The sequence below is a fragment of the Centruroides vittatus genome, unplaced genomic scaffold (assembly GCF_030686945.1).
Source record: "Centruroides vittatus isolate TY-2023 unplaced genomic scaffold, ASM3068694v2 contig_1074, whole genome shotgun sequence".
In the NCBI taxonomy this organism is placed as follows: Eukaryota; Metazoa; Arthropoda; class Arachnida; order Scorpiones; family Buthidae; genus Centruroides; species Centruroides vittatus.
The window spans coordinates 2,031,764-2,054,310 of NW_027120692.1; the positions used below are offsets into that span (position 1 = coordinate 2,031,764).

Sequence of the window (22,547 nt, forward strand, 5' to 3'; positions counted from 1 at the left end):
ATTTATCATAATAATAAATATTTTCGTTAAAAAGATAAGTAATTATAAATTTATGGCAAGTCGTAAGCGCTGACTAATTCTATATCGGTTTTCATCGCTCTGCGTAGAAAAATTGTTACTTTGTTTATAAAGTACGAAATCATACTTTAGTTGTCAGATTGATAATGATTTTTAGATTAAACAATATAATATATTTATAGAAAAATATGAAAGAACAGAATGGCAAAAGAAGAAGAGAGGGAAAAACCAAACAAAATATTTAGTTCTGTCCTCAATAGTAAAATGCGCTGTGTTTAATAATGATATTATTATTGAGTTGGTTCCAGGACTTGGTCAAGGAGTTTAATGAAACAATCTTGTTTTAATAAGTAAAATTCTTATAGCAATCAGCCAATTGAATATTATTATTTTATTCATCTGCATAGTTTGTTAAATATTTCTACTTTATACGAAATACAGAATTTGATTTTTTGTCTCAATCGATCATCTCGGTGTAACAGTCTCTCATTTCCTGAAGCCTTTTCTTAAAACATTTATCCTCGTTATTTAATTTTGATCTTATGGCCTCTCTCACACTACTAGGAGGGATTTGGAATTTATTGGCAACATGATCTGAAAAGTAAAAATAGAATTTAAAATGATATTCGATAATTTATTTTTTAATAGAATATTTGTATGTTTAAATATTCTGGCCAAATTTGATTTAAAAATATATAATTTATATCATTCTGCTACCAAAATTCTTCGAAACGTGATGATTGAATTTTCGAAAAATAGATTATAGCAGTTTTAACATATATTTAAAAAGTATAAGATATTAATTTCTACTTCGTAATGATGTTTGATAGGATACAGTAACGCAAAATGTGTGCGATATAAGGGAAGATTTTCAATGAAAAGCTAGCCTTTATTTTGGTGTCGGACAAGTGAAGAAAAACGTGAAAACTCCATGTGCCAACTTATGGGTCAGGCAACCTCACGACCCTTGGTGAGGTCGCCTGTTCAATTTAGATAGTATTTTTTTCTTGTTTTTACTATAGCTAAAATGCACTTAAATAAATGAAACGTGAGAGTTCTAGAAAAGCGACATTTTACTTTAATGTCACAATATTTACAGAGTATAGAATAGAATGTAAAAAGTATCAAAATTTAATTTTATGACATGTTTAAAATTAAAAGGAAGTGTAGATACAACTTTATTTTTTATTACATCAACATCTTCTAGGACCACTTTTTTCCGAGACACTCAGCTAATGATTTTGGTTTGCTTCGAATTAGTTTCACATTGATTTAAAAATATGGCTAATACAGGTATACCTCGTCTTACGTCGGTAATTGGTTCCAGGGGAGGCGACGTAAGTCGAAAAACGACGTAAGTCGAATTTACTCGTGTAGTTACGACGTAAGTCGTAGTTTCGACTTACGTCGTAACTAAACGCCAATAATGGAGGAAACGCCAATAATGAGCACTTAAAGACCGCTAAATAAGACGACAACACAGAAACACAGATGTTTACATGGTTCGTTCCCTAGGATTTATGATGATTATATTAACATTTACTGTAAATGTACATATTTTAATATAATTTTATGTGCTTTCAACGCTTTTCTAGTGATATTACGACTTCAATGTTTATGGTGGACGGATTTAAAGTCGAATAAACTGACTTAAACTTGATTTTTATTTTTCCATATACTTTTTTGACAAACGACGTACAATCGGGAACGACGTAACTCGAGGTATACCTGTACTATGGCTAATACTTTACAAGCATCTTACATCGCATCATTTAATTGCAGGGCCGGCCTTCTCGATAAAGGGGCCCGGGTGCAAGAAACTATTTGGGTCCAAATGTTTTTCTAAAATAAAAAAATTTACAAACACGAACATATATTAATGCATGTTTATTTAAAGCGTGATTTTGTTCTTGCTAATACATTAATTACTTCAGAAAAATTACTAAAAATACTGCATTCTTGATAATGTTGGGGCCCCCTCAATCGCGGGGCCCCGGTGCGTAGCATCCGCCGCACCCCCCCGATGGCCGGCCCTGTTTAATTGAAGAGTGAAAACTATCTGCCTTTGTTGTATACTGTTCAAGCCACTTTTTCCCAGACGTTTTCCATGGTACTTTTTGGGTCTGGTGTTTTTTGCAGGCCAATTCAGCAACTGAATTGCATATTTCTGCAATTCATTTTTTGATCGCTTTCTGAAAAATAAAATAATCTCCATCTACAAACCATCCAAAAACACATAATTACACATATACTTCTATGTATTTCTCTGGATTCATTGTTCTAGGAAATACTACTAAATCAGTCTTTCTTCTTGACACTATCCCACACCTTCATTGATTCCCTTGTTACTGTCTACTCATTTGAATGTTTGGTTCTTTCCATTAATCATTCCGGTAGGAATGTACTGTACGCCATCAGGGACACCTAAGTTGAAACGTTCTTCATCAGGTGATAATATATTTTCTCAATTAATGTGTCTTACACCCATTTGAAAATGGTAGTTCTGCATTGTTCTTTATGCCATGAGTTAGGGCCTTCAATTTTACATGTTACGTATGCAGATTGATAGAGAACACGGAAAATAGGTCTGACGTAAAACAGGTGTTGACATTATGGCAGAAATTTCGCTAGCACACGTCTTGTCGTTGGTTGTCCGTCTTAGATCTGAAATCCTTAGGAGCTAACTTTTTCCTTCTAGATCGTTTCTTGGTAGTTCCGTCTGTTCCTTTTTATAGTACATTTTAAACTACTCCTTTGAATCTGTTAAGCAATGGTGCGAATTGATTTTCCTACTTCATAAAGTTTCCAAGTGTTCCGAATTTCATTTTCTGCAAATTGACGCAAAGCAGTTTGCTCTAGCTAGTCAGATTACTGTATCTCTATCTATACAAATTACATTGGAGGGTGCAAATACTATATCCAACTGAGGAAAATGAATTGCATCTGCTCATCTTTATAATTATGGATGCCTTAAAAATGATACTGTATTTTTTTTTAATTGTTGTACACGCTATTATAACAATAAAGTGAAATGTTACGTCTATAGAACTCTCACGTTCCATTCATTTAACTGCATTAGCTGTAACTAGAAAAAACGCAAATAATGGTCTCCTTATAGTTATAAGCAGGAGTTTATATCGATTTTTATTTATTTACTGTTTTCATAACATTATATTAGATAAAAGTTATACAGTAAACATAGAATGCACTCCTAATATTAATGAAAATTCCAAATAAACATACCAATTATCAACTTTATTTTCATTCTATCCAGTGAAGGTTTAGATGTTCCATCTGGACGTTTAGCACCGATGAGGGAATGTGTTGCTAACATCTCTCTTCCAAATACTTCAACCATAAGTTCGGCTGTATATCTTTTAGGCGTGGGAAATGCTTCCAGACGTTTAAATACGTCTGGAGTTATATTTAACAATTCGCATAGATCGTGGCTCAATTCTTTTTCTGATGTAAATGCTGATGGCTATGAAAGTATAAAAAGAAAAAAATCAAATAAACCGAAAGTACCTGATTGATTTATATAAACATATTACATAATGTACACAATTATTTTAAAGTGCATGATTTAATAATTATAACCTATTTTAATGGATTTTAATAAATGCCGATTAAACTCTAACAATATAAATTTTATAAAATAAATATAGGCCTACTTCTAAATATTTTAAAAGATAAAATATAGAATACAGTTCCCATCTTATTTTACTTTTTAAAAATACTGTATAAAGAAAGAAAAATAATTAAACGTTAATTAATTAAAGAACACTTCAGTATACTAAAGTATGTAAATAATATAAATTTAAATAGTGGAATGTCATTAGACACATGCTGGGATAGCATTGTACGTATAAAACCACCAATATAATTTTGCTTATGAATATATATATATGTGTGCATAACACCGGGTTATTTAAAATAAATCTTTTTTTTTAATGTATCGAGAAGTGTCCATATTTAGTTCAAATTATTTTAATAGCGAGACATGGGGCAGGTTTCTAAAGGCATATCATGCCATTTTTTAATGAAATTAAGACTTGATATTCTATATAAGACTTGAATTTTTTTTTTTTTTTTGTGAATTGAAAACAGTAGACAAAATAAATTAGGTTAGGTGGCATGTAATATGGCGATAGAATGTTTACAAACACAACTTTAAATCGTGATTTTTTTTCCGAGGAAATTTAATTATAGGTTTAAATGTACCATGAGATAAAAAGGGTTGAAAAACATTGTATAATATAGAATGTTGGAATAAAAAGTTTTAAAATTTGTGTTAATTGATTCAATTAATAATCGAAATGCACAAATGGGATTATATATTTCAATATTTTTGCGTTAAAAAGTATGCAAAAAGCAGTTTTTAGAAGTAAACTTGAATAAAACCTAAGTAAGTTTATTGAACCTATCAATCAAATAACTACTGAATTGTCTGAATGAAAATGAAATAGCTGATAATGTTAATTTCGATTATAGTAATTATCATATTTTTCTGAAGATGAGTCACGAATGAAATCTCAGAATGTGGCTAATATAATCGATGAGGAGAAATTACAATATAACGACAGTAACTAACATTTATACACAGATCAAACATAATAGTGAATAAAAATAAATAAATAAATGCTATACAAGACACTACGCAACATTTACATGCCGTTTTAAAAATCCTCAAACATCCTTAGAATTAAAGGCATCTATAATAATAGGGAAATATTTCTGATTAAATCTAACGTCTCGTGTTTAAGTCTTTAAAACACAGTGCAATAATAATAATAATTGCATTAGTGAAATTGTGCAGCCTAATATAAGAACGATCTTCTCATCTTAGTGTTTGGAAAATGCAATTCAACTGTATCTTTTGTTAACAAGTTCAGATTGATCACCAAAAGTGAAATATAAAACACAAATTTCATTTCAAATTTGATACTGAATTTCAATTATTGAAAATTTGATAAGATAAATTATCATTATCATCATATTTTCGACCATTTAAATTTGTAATTTTCAAATTCACCTTTATTTCTTGTGATTTTATAACAGAAAATTACCTCATTTTGCATGGATCTTTCGAGCTCAGCCTGCTTACGAGTCGGGAAATTAGATATCGGCCAAGTAGTACTAATTGGTATTAAGTTTTGATTTATCTGCGATGGCTGCTGTTGCTGTTGCTGCTGTTGTTGTTGTTGTCCTTGTCGATGATTTCGGAGACTGCTTACTAATTCTCTCATTTCGCATAATAATTCTTTCATTTCTGTAAAAGTTTAGACGTATTATAAACATTGAATTCTTTTAAATCAGTAAATTAAATTAAAAATACAAAATTCAATAACAGAAACTTTAGAATAAATTACTTTTTCGTCTTGTATTTATCAATGATGTAACTTACTACTTGAGGCACGTCCTTCTAAAGTGTAATAATTTTAAGTATTCAATAAAAAACTTGACAATGTATCGAATGCTATAAGCCTGTTTTCGAACGATAAAAACATTTTATTATAATCCTTTACACTATTAATCGGATAGCACAGATGGTCCAACAATTTAAAATATGGTGAATAAGATGCCATTTGGAATGACGCTCCTCTCTCAATTAATAATAATAATATAATGATAATGCAAATACATAAACATCAATTAATTTCATTATTACTCGGAAAACTTTTAATTTTTTTCCTATAGCCGTTTTTCTTTATGTTATTTACATATATAATTACAATTGCATTTCAGCTGGTTAACATGTATTTTCATTTACTTTATTTACATCGATAATACTAATATATAATGTTATTAAGTGAGATCATACTAGATAATTAATAGTTCTATTACTTTTCTTATGAAAACTGCTGGAAGATATAAGAAGACTGGTATTGCTTTGTAAATTTGTTTAAATACATCTTATATTACTAGTATTATACAAGTAAACTATTTTAATCCAATTATAAATTGATTTCATGTATCTGTTAAGTGCAATTGGTAGTTTGATACAGATTCAATAAGAATAAATTCAGACTATAAGTTACATAATCAAAAATACAGTGTGTTGACCCTGCTAGATATTTCCACACATATCATTTGTTTTCTGCTTGAAAAATTGCATTAAAGGCTAACATGTATTTTCATTTTGCCATTAATCTTTGTTATTTGCATCGATAATACTAATATATTATTATATGTTAGCATTACCAAAGCTGTTTTGTTTAGTTTTGACTATGACAAAGTGTTTAAATGCTGTGGAAGCAAATAGATAATTTTTGCAGTTACAGTATATTCTCTAAGACAACTTTCCAAACAGATAATCAATGATTTATATTTTCAGCTGTAATAAATTACCTTTATAGTCTGTTACTGTATTTCTTTGTGATGCAAAATGCCCTACAGTATTACAAATTGTTTCCAATCTAATATTAACAGATAAATAAGTATAATTTTCTAATTGAGAAAATCAGTTTAATTAGGAAAGTTTATATTAAAGACCATTGCAATTTTGTTACCATATTATTTATTATATTACTTTTTTTTATCACATTCTTATCCTTCAATTCTCAAATATCTTCAAAGTAAGTAATAATAAGTAATGTGCCGCCAGTCACACAGATTTAAGACCTTCTGAACCGGTGGAGCTACCGAATGTTAAAAAGTTTTTAATAATAAGTAATGTTTTCAAAAGATTTCATATGCATAAAATTACAAAAAGAAACAACTAGCAGAATATTTAGCAATGTATTTTTATAATTTATATTTTCTTTTATTTTTTCTTGTTGGATTTTAGAAATTGATTTTCAAAATTTTTCTGCATACTTGGATATAAAACAAAATTGATTAAAATTTGAAGAGTATCCTTGTGATAACTGAACTTAATTATTTAAATAATAAAAGTTATTCTTATATTTTTTTTTGTGCTTATTTTGTGCAAACTGCATCTATAATTGAGAATGTTTCAACTTAAAAAACAATTTTTAATTTTGAAAATATTTGAAATATACGAGGAATCAAAGGAAAGAGATTATTTACAGGAAAGTTGAAAATCAAATGGATCAATCCAACATTACAGCTTATTTACAGCTATAAATTCTCATATATTCAATATAATACAGTATATGCAATAATGTTATCAAATGCACTGTGTTTAAACTAATCATAAAACTGCTACAAATAAAAAAAATGTCACGTAGTTTTACTTTTTCTAAAAAGGTAACACTAAATTATTATTCAATTCTTGCTCAATAAAAATAAAAAGAATGTTCAATATATGTTCCAACAATTGGTAGTTTGATTAGTTTCTACTAAACTTTGAAGTTATGGATATATAAAACAACTGCATGTTTTCTTATTATTGATTCCTTGTCTACTATAGTTTATACAAAATGCAGCATTATGTTACAATGAAATGATGATTATGCCCAGGTCTGTCGACAGCTTGTATAGGGTTTAAATTTACATCAGACTTCTTTTGCCCCTTAATGGACCCTATTTGTTAATTTTTTTTACTTAGTTTTAATTTTAACAAATTAAATATGTAGAATGTTTATTAATTAAAAGCAATCTTAAAGATTTAATTTTTTGTTATTAAAAATAACATTAAGTTATAGGGGTAGGAACTTTTCCGGTCCCAAAATCCCCAGCTCCATCCTCTCAACAACCCTGATTATGGGTTTATTTTTTTGTCAAATAATTTTTAAATGGACGACAGTGGGAATTTATATGTCTACATTTTTTCAAATTGCAGCCCAATTAAATATTTTTTGTAACATCCTATTTACTGATAAGACGCTACCTTATATTTTATCAAAAATAAAATCCATATGACATTCATTTAATATTGTTCTTTTGTACGAAATTAATTATATATCTTAGAATCGAAAGAATGATACAAATTACAGAAATTATTATTTGTATCATTCTTTCGATTCTAAGATATATAATTAATTTCGTACAAAAGAACAATATTAAATGAATGTCATATGGATTTTATTTTTGATAAAATATAAGGTAGCGTCTTATCAGTAAATAGGATGTTACAAAAAATATTTAATTGGGCTGCAATTTGAAAAAATGTAGACATAAATTCCCACTGTCATCCATCCTTCTGCCTTTTTTTACTCTCGAGAATGGAGTTAGATAGAATAGACAAAATCTCAGATCATATATAGAAACATTAGGGACAGGATTAACTATACGCAAACTTCCGATACAAACTGGAAGTCAGGTTATTTCAATTCAAATCTTTTCCCCTGGAAGCAGTTAATAGATGACTGGCAGGACTCTATTGTTAAAGGAAAACTATGATATACAGAGGTAAGTCACTACTAATAATTTGAGGAGGATATTTTTAAATTAAATAAATTAAAAATATGATTAAAATTGCAGCCTGGCATTGTAATGTTGTCACAATAAATAATTGCTTGTGTTTATTTAATAGGATAGTTTATAAATCTCAATTAGAGTATGCTCTCAATCTAATCTGATCAGATTTATATAAAAATGCATACAGCATAGTATTTATGTAAATCACAATAATTAATTACAAAATCTCAAATTACAAATATATAACTTTATAACATATATAATCAAAAACATAATTGCAATAGTTAATAAAACATAATGATCTCATTATTTAAATCATTATCTATTATCTAAAATAGGCATTATTTTATTATTTATTAGCAATTAATGGTAATCTATCAAAGAATGAAATGTACAAACTAAATAATTTTTTTACCCAAATTACCAACATACTTAACAATGATGTTAATAATCAAGTCTCAGAGAACGTCATTTAATAATAACTTCTTATATGTATAATTATATTTACCTTTTACTCAATTTACATGTAATAACAAAACTACTATATGTTGTACAACTAGATATTACGTGTTTCTTTCATGTTTAATTTACCCCCCTGTAACAAGGATATTCCTTATTACAATAAAGATTGATTGATTGATTGATTATTTATTAGCAATTAAAACATTATTTTTCCATACTATTAGGGTACATTATTTTCGATATATCATTTGTTAATTATATTTTAATTACTTTTTAGATTAAAATTCTTAATTCTATTTTAGATATTTTAGCTAATTTTATAAATCACATTCTTAATTACTTCATACTATATTTAATAATTTATATTAGTCATTAGAAGATTTATATGTTTGCACTATGCAATAGTAGTTTGAAATTCTGTAGGTGATATTGTAAAGTTCATTTATGGTGGGAAATATCTTTACGAAAAATTAGTTTTTATCTAATCAAAGAAAAAGTTAAGATAAATATGTAAACAACATTAAGGAAATATAAGATTATTCTTAATTTTTGTCTTTAATATTAATAATATTTTTCCATCAATTGATATTCTTATATTCTTCAAATGATTAATTTGGATTAACTGTAATTATTATTTCTTTATAAATTTATAAATAAAAAAACAATTGATAAATTGATAGAACTATTGAATGAGTTATGTACTTTAATAGCACAAGGGCCTATTGGGTTAAACCATGCCAAACAATCTTATAAATTTAAAAAATAAACTATAGAAATTATTCTCTTGTTTAAAAATAATACTTGTATAAATTTAAGGAATTATTATTATATATATATATATATATCATATTATATATATTAAATTATAGATATAATTATAGAAATTATATTAAAGAATTGTAATAATATTGTATAATAATTTTATACATTATTATTATAATTACCTTAACTATTAATTTACAAAAGTTTTAAATAAAATTTTGATAATTGTCTATTAGAATTTGAAAAATTCTAAAATTTAAATTCTAATATTTGATTTCATTTTTGATTTCATATAACAATTAGATTGAAAGAGAGGTAAATATGTAACTCCTGGAACCAATACATTATTGTACTCGGTAATCATAATTAATGTACCCCTATTTGGTTGCATTGGTTGCATTTGGCTGCTAAATACCTCTCTAGTCTTTCTAGACAGCATTAAATAGGGGTTCTTTACTTACAATTGCCTGTCAACACCATTGCATAACCAGGGAGGGGCCAGGATTAAAATTCTTAATTCTATTTTAGATGTTTTAGTTAATTTTATAAATCACATTCTTAATTATTTCATACTATATTTAATAATTTGTAATGAAAAATGCTAAATATAGAAAAAAATAATTTAATTGTGAAGTTAACTAATGACTTAGTAATTTATATATATTTGTTATAATACATTGTGTGTGTTAAATGGGAAAATCTATTAAAATATGTAGTGATTCATATTAAGTTTTAATTTGGGCCCTCATTTATTTCAGATGTAGTTATACTATTGGTTAATACAGTATTTATAATAGAATGGCTTTTTGAATAGTTCGAAGAAAGCATTGTTTCAAACATAACTGATTTCATAATTATAATTACAAATTTTGTTTGTTATATTCAACTACTCAAAACTGGATATATTTAGTAAACAAAGTGCATGAAACCAATCTCAACCAGCACAATTTTATAAAAGCAAATATTTTCGACCGTGTTAAAGGAGTCTGATGATGCACATTTAACACAGTCAAAAATGTTTGCTTTCTTATAAAATTATGCTGGTTGAGATCGGTTTCATGTGTTTTATTTATTACTTCATAATTTTAGTTTACTTTTATTCTTAAAAACTTTTTAAAATAGTAATAAACTGAGTGAATGATTAGTTAATTTCAAAGTGAAATCATTGATGTTAGATTTTAAAATTTAAACTAAATAATTTTTAACAATTTTAAAAACTTACAAAAATTTTATAAATAAAAAACACTAGTCATAAATTCAAAAATTAAAAGTTTGTTAAATGTAACGAGTTGAATAAACAGAGTTATACAATGACCACTTGATATAAATGAAGCACAAACCTCTTCTGACCTTTGTTTGTAGGCTTTTTTGATCAGTGTCATAGCTACCTTGCTGGTTTTAAAAATTTTTTGTAATTATAAAATCTATTATATCATTTTTCTAGAAGCCTACAAAGAAAGATAGAAAAGTGTGCTTCATTTGTGTCAAGTGGTTGTCAATTATGTAACTCTGTTTATTCAGTTTGTTACATTTTAAGTATATAAATTTAAATGAAAGAAGCAAATATTTATCGTGACATCATCACAATGCGAAGCTGCAATTTTTAATTATATTTTTAATTTATTTAATTATATATTTTAAATTAAATTAGTAGTGTCTTGTCCCTATAAATCATACTTTTCCTGTTAGAAATGAAGTCATGCTGGTCATTTATCTAATTCCTTACAGTTAAAAATTTAAATTGACATAATGTGACTTCTGATTTGTATCAGAAGTTCCTATATAGTTAACCAGGGCCTTGTGCCCCTAAGCTTTCCATATCTGGTTTTGACTTTCATCTATCTCACTACGTTCTTGAGATTAAGAAAGGACAGCCATACAGACAGTCAAACAGACAGACAACAGTGAGAATTTATAGGTCTACAAATTTTTTTCAAATTACAGCCCACTGACTGAACATATGTCTGATAAAAATTTGAAATTTTATTTCTTTGAAACATTAATTACAATACAAAATATAAAGATTAATGAAATTCCTGGAAAAAGGTGATAAAAACTTTTGTTTGATTTCAACTACATTTAGATTATATAAAGTGATTATATACAACAATTTACAGTCCCATGCTGTGTTGTAATGAATAGATCCATTCTGTACTTTGATTAGTTATATAGATTGGTACAGAGACTCGTATAAACTTAATATTTTTTAAATGAGAATTCAATTCATGGTCAGCATAAGATTTTAATGTATGGTATGCTAAAATAACAGTTTTAAATGAGAATAATATACATTAGTAACAATTTTATTCAATTAACATGTTAACAATAAATAATATTATGCCTGTAATATTATAAATAAAACATCAATTGATATAATGATAACAGTGATAGATATAATTTTCAACATTGAATACTGTTTGTTTTTTTTTAAAGTCTTTCTGGCCAGTGGGTACTAAGACAACCTTTTTTAAATCATACTGGTTAAGAGTTCAGCTAAAGCACAGTGGGTGACCAGGTGACGAGAGAAAGGCCTGATGTAGCCAGGACAGCTGCCCGGGTAAAAATTTCCAAGTTTTTTACCAGTTGGATTTAATAGACAAGCCAGGATTTGCAACAGATTAAATTGATAATAAAGCACATTATTTGATTTTAAACTAAAAAAATTCATAATGACAAAGCTAACTATGCATTAAAAGCATTTTAAAATTTACAAAGCGTTGTTATTTCTAATGGAGTACACATAAATAACCACTTTATTATATAATTAAAATATTCAACTCACATTATTGTTTCAATTTCCTAATTTTTATAAAATAATTTCTCTGCTAAGTTTTTAAAACATTTATTTGATTGTAATAAAAATAAATAGATAATAGACATCAACATTGGTTTTGTTTGTGAACATCTTTATATTTGACTTTTACTTGGGTTTAAATTCTTATATTGTTAACCATCATATTGTAAAAGGATATTTTGACTATTTTATGCTAAAATAGATTATTATAGCTTATATAGATTATTAATATCATAGATTAAAAATCTATGATTATTAAATCATAGATTTTTTATTGTTGAAGCATCAAATATTTACAAAAGGAACAGCTATGAACAAGCATGTTTTGGTAGTTTTTGGGTAGCACGCATGCTTTTTTATTATTTAATCCCTATTGTGACAGCGTTACAGTCTGTTGCTATTCTTATAGGAATTAAGATTTTTGCTTGTTAGCTGCTCTGTATAAATCTTATTTTACGTTTAATTTTGCTATATTAATATAGAAAATAAAAAATATAAACGTTACAACTATTTTTTTTTTTTGATTTTGACTAAGATAGTAATGATAATTTTCCTATAGAGGCAATATTACATTACATAAGATCATAAGATACATAATTTGATGTAATGTGATATTACTGTGTTATATATAATTAAAATGCAATACATAACATTTTTTATGTAGTTTGTTTTAGTATAAAATGCACAATATATTCTTTATGATAATAACAGTAAATATTTTCCGACATATTAACTAATTTTTGGTTAAGTATACTCACCAATACAGTTTCTGTGTTCATTTTCTAATTTTCTTCTTGCCTGTTTTTCTACTTCCAGTTCCAATTTTAACTCCTCGAATTGTTTTTCTGATCTACTCAACTCTTGTTGAAGTTTCTGAATTTCTGCTGTCAGAACTGCCGCAATATTCACCTAAAACAGAAAGATTCTTTCAGTTTTTAATATTGCTTATACAAATTTTAATCTTCTCGGTAGATAATTTATAATAGAATTGATTAACTAACTTCATTGAGAAGTTTCTGAGTTTGTATTTCTCTTTCTTCTGGTGGGATTTTTAACCTGGATTGTTTAGGAGATATGTCTTGATGATCCTACACAAAAAACAATTTCTATAATTAATCATTTTTTTTTAATATATATGTCAATAAATGTTTTAAAATATCTTTCTACCCTTACCTCTTCATTGCAATTAATATAACGTCTGTTCAATTTACTAATATCATTATATCTGATCATTGATATTGATGTTGCCTGGTTCTCCACAAGTTGCATAGATGATTAATGTAACTTTTTAGATTTAATTATCTTCCATTTATGTAAAGAAAAATTGAGTTTTTAATGTTTAAACTTTAGAAAATAACGAAAAAAATTTGTATTACTTCATAAAATTTTAATTTATATTATATAAATAAATACTTTTACATTTTAAATAACGTTTTTAAATAAAAATAATCAAAATTTCATATTTTTTTTCAGTATTAAACGATTTAAAAGTTTAAAATAAATTAAATTTTATAAAGTAAAACGGTGCGCGTTATACAATAAAGCGCGTTAAGAAAAAAAAAAAAAAAAAAAATATATATATATATATATAATTAATTTTTGATTTCGTCCTTCAATATTTTAAATAATTAAATAAAATTATAATATATTAAATTTTTAAAATATTATATTAAAAAATAAATAAATAAATCGAACAAAATGTTTTAACATTAGAAAACATCCGGCGGTAACGCGACGACAAACCGGAAGTTTGAAGTTTAAAGAGGGGGAAGTATATTTGGGAAAAGGTGCGATCACGTGATCGTAAGCGGTGGAAATGACGTAAGCTAGAGAGTTAGTGCGTTATTTAAATATATATATCTTACCTGGATTGTTAAAGTTTTTGCTATTTTCTTTGCAAAAGCTAAACGAAGACTGCAGAATGTGCAGTTGTTGATCGATGTGACGTCATGGCGATGCAGCATAGTCTCGCTTTATGATTGGTTGGCAGACAAGGTTGACTGCAGTAACTGCAGGAAGGGCAGAAAGAGCACTGCATTTCTTATTCTCGTCTTTACCATTCTTTAAAGTTTTTTCCTCAATTTTACATTAAATTTCGTATAGAAAATTGCTATCTGATGGGTTTCCATATTACCTATTGAATAAAGAAAAAAATAATAATTAAAATGAAATTTTAATTGCGAAAATTTCGAGTTTGTTTTACATTAGTTCATTTTTTAATATATTTTCTTTTAAATATATTTTTATGCGAAAAAATAACTAAAAATTCCACATAATTAATTAATTTTTTTAAGGTAAATTTCGTATATAATATTTTATAAGATAAATTAATGTAATAAATTAAAATTTTGAGTAATTTTAAATTGAGGAGTAATTTTCCTCCAGATGGCGATAAATGCATTGTGTAATAAAGAATCTTTAACAATATAAAACAATTAGTAAATTTTTTTATATGAGGAAAATTGATTATGTTAGTCATTTATACACTATAATAAGATTATTTTATTTTTAAAATATTTCAAACTTACATAATACTTTAAGAATTAATAACTAAAAAAATATTGACTGACGTATGAACTAGATTTGTAAAAAATTGAATAGTAAAAAAATTTCAAGAGATATTTTTATGCTTCTCTGTAAATCGATGTTTCATATGGTTTTATTTATAATAGTATATATAAATTTGTATTTTATTAAATAAAAATCATGAATTTCCAAAACAAAGTTGTTGGGTCCATTTTATCGAAGGAAACAGAAAGTTTTGGATCAAGTACAGAAGTACAGTTTAATCTGGACTTATCTATAATTACTTTAGTCACGATTAGTTTCATGATAGAAAACTATTCATGAAACTAATGATACATATTAGCGAGGTTGAGGCCGAAGTTTTAAACGCGAAAACGTGTACGTCGGACGTTCGGCGCCGCTTTCCTGTAAACCTAGAAGTTTGACAATGGCGTTTGGAAAGTCAGTGGAACCATGCTCGACATTCCAAACGCCATCGTCAAACTTCTAGGCTTACAGGAAAGCGGCGCTGAACGTCCGACGTACACGTTTTCGCGTTGAAAACTTCGGCCTCAACCTCGCTATTCTAAAGTTACAAAAACTGATTGGTTAATCGGAAAGGAAGAGATATATCACTTTGCCACTCAGTAAAACAAAGTTTTGTAAGATTTTACTTTAAAAAACTATTAAATCACACAGTTTTATTAGAAAATGGAATCGAATTTCGGCTTTTACAAGTAAATCTAATTGGGCAATGTTAAAAATAAAAGCACAGACTTTCGTTTCCTGTAGAAAATGTAATTTGACCTTGGTTCGAGACGAATTAAACCAAACATAGACACCAATCGAAAAAGTACTTTATTATGAAACTACAGAGAATCCATTAAACTGTAAAGTATGTTTCTTGTAGAAATCAATAGGCAAGACTTCATTCATAAAAGCACGAACTGGGAAGCCAAACGACAAGGTTATAAGTGCAATAATAATCTTTTATAATGAATACAAGCTTGTTTACTTCGTCCTGTAATTTCTCGAACTGGAAACAAATTATTGTTTAAGTAACACATATTGATGTAAAAGAACCCCTTTCAAATGCTCATTCAAATATAACTTTAAATATAGGAAAAATAAAAATCGAAATTGGAATCAAAATTTACAATTTTTCCACCAGAAAAATATTCCTTTATTATAATTAAAAACTTTTTTTTATATAAAAATTCATTAAAGTAACTTCCATAGTGTTGATATAATTAATCAGAACAATTAATCATTTAAAATTAATTAAGTTAATTAAATACTTGTATATTGAAATAAGAAAAACATAATTTTCTACAAATTAGTTAATTTTTGAAGAATTAATTTTAATTTTATTTAATTATAATTTTAAATATAAAGATAATTTAATTATTACATTTTTATTATTAAAATAAGAACTAAATCAATTCTAATTTATTGCAAACTTGTTAATTATGTAAAAATTCAAATTAGAACATTATTCACTTTCCTGTACTTTACATAATTAATAATTTATGTAATTTTATGTTTACAATGACACAGAATTTTTTTTAAAAGCTTCACTTTAATATTATAGACCAATTTACTTGAAAAAATGACAATTATATAATTTAAATGAAGAAGTAAATTGAAACCTCTTAATTTAAGCTTAAAAAATTATTAATACACTTTATTTTTTTAAAAAAATCTAATTATTATTGAGGAAAATTGAGACTTTTTCCCCTCATGAAACTCGAAACAAATATAGAAAATCGATTCAGAATTCGAAATAACAAGATTCGACGATGACAGATTTGAATGACGTGAAACATTTGGTGTTTGGCTTTAATACAAAAGATACTCTTCTAGACAAGTTTATATAATGATTCACAGCTTCACACATTGTAATATTTAGTTAAGAATGTGGAAAAATATATCATCAACTCTTAACATTTTTAAGTTTTCTTCAAATTAGTTTAAGTTATTAAATTTGAAAATACACTACAGTACATAAACTTTACTTCACTTGAGTAATTTTTTTTATTTATAAAATTATTACATTAAAAAAATTATTTAAAGTAATTAGAAATATTTTAAAAAATGAACGTAAATAAATGATATCGAAAATATTTTCTAAAATAGATATGGAAAACACACGATATGGATATAACCCACAATGGGTATGGATATAATCCATATCCATTGTGGGTTATATCCATTGTGAATGATAAAAGATCCTCCTATTGCCCTGTGGGCAATAGGAGGATCTTTTATCCATATTCATCGTGGGTTTGTTCAGGCCCGCAAATGAGGCATCCAGATAGTGAAAAACTGGTGCTGATATACTGAGAGGGTTTGGTTTGATGGGATACAGCCAAGCAACAATTAGATCTGCGGGACACGCGAAGAAAACTTCGGGTAGCCAGCCAGTTGGTGAGGGGTGAACCCACGACCAGTGTTCCAGTAGTTTTATCCACTAGGCCTCTGGTGGGCCAGAGATAGTATCGATCGCCCGGATTCGATCCCGGGTTCCCCAGAGCAATAGAGTGAAGCGTTAAGTGCCTCAGCCATCCGGTATCTGTTAGCTGTTAAATTTCTATATTAATCTATGTGAATCGATGAATCAAGAGGAGTTATATAATTAAATCGAAAATAGCTTTAATATTTATTTTATTAGCACGTTTTTACAAAGAACACTTATTAAAAGATTACAAAGTCGTTTTTAAGCTATCGAATGACATTTTAAGAGGAGTCTGCTTAACTTCAAAGAGTTCCTTGATTTCCTGTACTCTGTCTACGTGAAAAATCACCTCAACTCGTATTTATGTACATTCCAAAGACAACGAAGGTGAAAGTATTCCAATTATATACTAATAAGAATCTTTATTAACATTCATTTCCAGAAAGCTTTCAACACGCGCTGTATACGTCTGTGTAGGTTCGATGTATATACACGTACTGTACATTATAATAAATATATTTCTGTATAATATAATACTAATAATAAACATGAACAGATTTTCAATTATATATACGCGCAAAAAGAGAGATAAAACGGAAGTATAACATTGTAGTCTCCATAATATAAAAATGCAAGTATTTTGACAATATTGTTTGATGATAACCATTTCCTTTTTAATAGGATGTTATTTAAATATAACATTATTAAAAAATACGATAAGTTTATTTTTATATCATAAATTTATTTAACTTACGAACAAAGTAGCTGTTTTCTTCGCACAGTAAACTGTCATGGCGTCTGATACAGGTAAGGAACAATTCCTTTTGTTACTTACTTTTTAAAATAAAGCTGATGTAATTATAGATTTTAAATTAAATGGATTTATTTTTCTTTTAAATTGAGACGTTATCAGACTATATACAAGAAAAAAAACGTTGCATTTAGTGGCGTTTATTTATTTATCACACTGAAGTACGCGCTGTTAGAGGCCGAAACCATTTCAAAAAGAGTATTTTGAAAGATAAATATACAATGAAGACAGACAGAATTAGAAGAAGAAAGCAAATGTCAATCTCCCATCCAACTTTGGTCAAACGAAGAACGTCGCCAGTATAATAATAAACTCTTTCTAATTTTACATTTTCGAACGGCTCTACCGAAAGAATAATTCGAATGCCAAAAATACTGATCAATTATCTAAATTTTCTAATATGTAACAATTTCTAATTTAATTTTTAAAAACTCAAAAGATCAAGAATACTCCAGAAAATCTTTAAAAAAGAAGAAGAAAAAAAAAATCGAAATTTACTTCATGGCACAAACAGGAAATCTTTATTTCCTTAGAACGGAATTAAAAAACATCTGCCAGATTTTTCTCTTTAACTCGTTTCCTTTTTATTTATCAATTAAATGCACTTACAAAAATTTATCATTTTATCAGCCAGAAAAGCTCTACAGTAACGATTCTAATTCGTAAAGATCACCTACAGACGGACGAAGCCATTACCTTATCGTTTTTTTTTTTACAACGAATCTATAAAACATTGCAGTTATAACTCATATTTTTAAAGCCCAGAACGAGTTATTTTCGGTATGTTTTTCACATATCAATCATTAACCTCCATCACTCATACACAGGGACAAAACATGAAGATTATTCATCAACAAAGCTGACAATACGTTCCAGATGGCAAATTCCGAAACATTTAACGACAATTTGTCTTTGTATTGCTTCTTTTATTTATTTTATTTAAGTATTTTTCCATCTTTTTTTTTTAATTAAAATTATCTCCTATTTTCGTTATTATTTTACCATAAAAATTCAAGCGAATTGTAAGGATTAAAAAAAAGGAAAGAAAATAAAAAGAGTTTTAATTATTATTTTAAAATATTTTAATTCTTAAAAAGCGTAATTTAATATCCGTAATAAAAATATTTCAATTTAAACGAATGCAATTTTAAATACTTTACGACTCTCTCCAGTGCTTCTTAACAGGATTTTTCTTGAGTGGTTAGAGATGAGAGATGAAAAAAAAAATCTAATTATTCTGTGTAAAATTAGATAAAACATTTAAAAAATATATTACGGTTTATTTATTCAACCTTTAAATACACTACAAGTACACTAATAATTCAGTTTTTTCGGAGGTTTGGCTACCGTATATTAATGTATAATATATAGTATTTAATGTACTGTTATAATATATTGTTATCATCTAACAAGAAGAAGAGAGAAAAGACGGCGGTTGCAGGCTAAGAACCGGCAAAGGATGATGATGATGACACGTTATATCGTGGCCTGATTTGCAGCTTAAAGCCTCCAATTACGAACCTACAGCTTAAGGCCTGACATTTTTACATATATTATCATTTAGTAGAAGGGAAGGGCCTACTATACGTTACAGCTTAAGAACACGACAGTCTAAATCCGTCCACGTGTTAGTATGTAATATATTACGTAAAGTGACTATAAATTTTGGATATTTTGTAAAAAATTGATTAATGCATAAATTTTCTTAGTAAAGAGCCAATATAATACTCGATTTTATACGATAATTCGGCTGAGAAGCCTCCAAAACGTATTGGCTCATCCGATATGTTGAAGCAGAAACGAAGATACAGTGTTTTTTTTGGATGGTTTATATAATAAAGTTTATCGTAAATAAAATGCATTATATTTCCTGGTGGTTTGCTGCGATGTTTGCTTTAAATATTCTAAAGAAAAAAACGTTTATAAACGTATATATTTTAAAATACAATTGATAAATTCAAAGCTTAGATAGAGGCAAAGATAAATTCAAGTTTTAAATAACGGAATTTAACATTTAAAATCGTTATCCCTCAATTCTGAATGGTAACAACGCACGTATAAGTCCGGATATGTCGGGCCCCATCCCTCGTCATTGTAAGCCCGGCTCAACTCACGATGGGTATGAAAAAGGCCCTCTTAGTGGCCGTACGGTGAAAAGATATCCCCAAAAATTATTAAAAGAAGAACAACTAGATTAACTGGATTGATGTGTTAAGAAGTACCTCCTGGGAGGACTTTCTATGAGAAACTTGCCCATATTTGGGTATTAAAACCATGAGAAACTGGCCGTTATTTAGGTGTTAAAACTATGAGAAACTGGCTCATATTTGGGTGTTAAAACCATGAGAAACTGGCCGTTTAGTTTTAAACCGTATTACATTCACTTTTACATATAAACTGATCAATATTTATATTAAAAAACCTTTAAATTTACAATTGGCATGTGTTGAAAGACATTTTTTATAGAAAATAATAAATATTTACCTTAGTATGCGTGTGTTTTTTTACATATTTACAAAGTTGTATGACTATGTTTATAATAGAATGTTCCATTCTCTATCACTTTCACTTTTTTTTTTTTTAAATTCTTGCCAAGAATTTGGTCTTATTTGCTTATAATAGATTGATTCAAGGACTTGCTAATTTTAACAGGAGAAAGATGATATCATTTTCTTACCATAGCCTGTCACTCTTCCCATACATTAAACAGAGGAGGTAGAAGAGCAACAACTTTCATAAATTTTTTTTTTTTTCTAATTTTTTAAAAATATCAAATTACACATAAATAATTTTACATTTTTTACCAGTAAAAATAAATTATAAATATTGAACAGGGCGGAGTTGCCCTACAAATAAACAATTTTACATAATTCAACACCATTTTGTCGAAACGAAGTACCTTAAAAATTATTAATGGATATTAATTTTTACTCTTTATAAAAAATGTATAATGACGTTTTAATTGATAAACACAATTAATTTCTGTAATTAGAATTAATTCTATTAAAGTCTTTACAGTTTAATTATAATTAGGAGACGTGGAAATGGCTAAAGTAAATTCGGTTAGAAAAGGAAAGAATATGAAGAGGGGAAGGTTAATGTGGCCATTTTTTAAAATTAAATTAATTAATTAACTGAAAAAAAAGGAAATTACAACCGTCTTATATATTTATATGCATTATTTTTATCTATTTTGCTAATTTTACTCATTAATTTTGATAAAAATAAACAAACTCCTCCCATATTAATTTATATAAAAAGACATAATTAAACCTAAATTATAAAACAGTGCTTCTATGAAATTATATGTGATAAATTGGATAAAACACGCCTCTACAACCGAAATTTCCTATTAAAAGTGAATAAAATAACCAAAAAAATACACATATTTTATATTAATTTGAAACATTTAGATGCTATATTGACATTATTTTACAGTATATATATACAGGACTCTTAAGGAGTAAAATAGGTTTTATTCGATGATTAGAGGAGGGATAAGTGTTTTTTTTTTTCTTATTTCAGAAGCGAAATCTTTCATATATTTATGTATAAACCCGAATATCTTCATAAATATATGAGTTTATATACATCAGATAACATTCTGATAGGATAAAATTTAAGTTTTTTAAAAGGAATTCGCTTAAAAAAACATTAATAATGAGAGAAATTTCATATTTTATACGTAAAAAAAGTCGAAAATTTAAGAAATTTTTACTACATAAGCTATAGAATATGGATGTTTTTAAAGTGGATTTAATGGTTGTTATATTATTTTAGAAGAGGAAATTTTTAAAAAATGATTTTTAAACTTCTTCAACTAAAAGCAAAACTGATTTATGCAAAATTAAAACAAATGAATTTAAACCTTTTAAATATTTATGTTAAATATCCTTTTGCTACTACTTAATTTATATCTGCGGTAAGAAAAATCATGTAAAAATTCCATTTTCAGCTAAAAGAATCGATATTTTTGTTTAAAAAATCGGCGAGAGAACATTAATCTTTAATTTCCTTCGTATTTATTACTTCTGTATGCCTTTTTTTTTAGATTTTAGAAGAGATTATAAGAGGTTGCATCCGGTATAATTTCCCATTGTCACTGTACAAAAATAACTTTAAAAAATGATTTCTTTATTATTATTATTATTATTATTTTAAAAATAATCTAATTTAAATCGATTTTTCTGCGTTAAGAAGTGATGATTCTATGCTGGAAGTTCTTTCTCCATCTAATTCTAATTTATATAAATGCTTTACTTTACTGCAGCATATCCAATTACTACTTAAATTCTCAATTATTAAACTAGATTTTTCGTCAAATTTAATTTTTTTATCCACTCTCTTCGACCATAATTACCCTATTTTTTAGGGTATTTTACATTTTCCAGTTTTCTAGTAAAAGTATCGAAGAGAAT

The 22,547-nt window shown here is 27.0% G+C and overlaps 1 protein-coding gene across 1 annotated transcript; it reads right to left on the minus strand.

Annotated features, from left to right (window-relative positions):
* Window positions 1-389: 389 nt before the first annotated feature.
* Window positions 390-14,439, minus strand: LOC136973557 (trichohyalin-like). Its single transcript, XM_067268291.1, has 7 exons — window positions 14,224-14,439; window positions 13,532-13,660; window positions 13,360-13,446; window positions 13,117-13,267; window positions 5,085-5,287; window positions 3,262-3,499; window positions 390-612 (listed from the first exon to the last, which is right to left on the minus strand). Exons 2-7 carry the CDS (start codon window positions 13,625-13,627, stop codon window positions 476-478), a joined length of 912 nt encoding a protein of 303 aa, XP_067124392.1. The 5' UTR covers window positions 13,628-13,660; window positions 14,224-14,439; the 3' UTR covers window positions 390-475.
* Between the last annotated feature and the right edge of the window lie 8,108 nt (window positions 14,440-22,547).

Bases quoted from the DNA above. Each gene is read 5' to 3' on its own strand.
- LOC136973557 (XM_067268291.1), bottom strand. From the start codon at position 13,627: ATGCAACTTGTGGAGAACCAGGCAACATCAATATCAATGATCAGATAT. The intron at 13,447-13,531 runs GTAAGGGTAGAA...TTTTTTGTGTAG, and splicing joins ATATTAATTGCAATGAAGAG to GATCATCAAGACATATCTCC. The intron at 613-3,261 runs GTATGTTTATTT...TTTACTTTTCAG, and splicing joins GAAAATAAAGTTGATAATTG to ATCATGTTGCCAATAAATTC.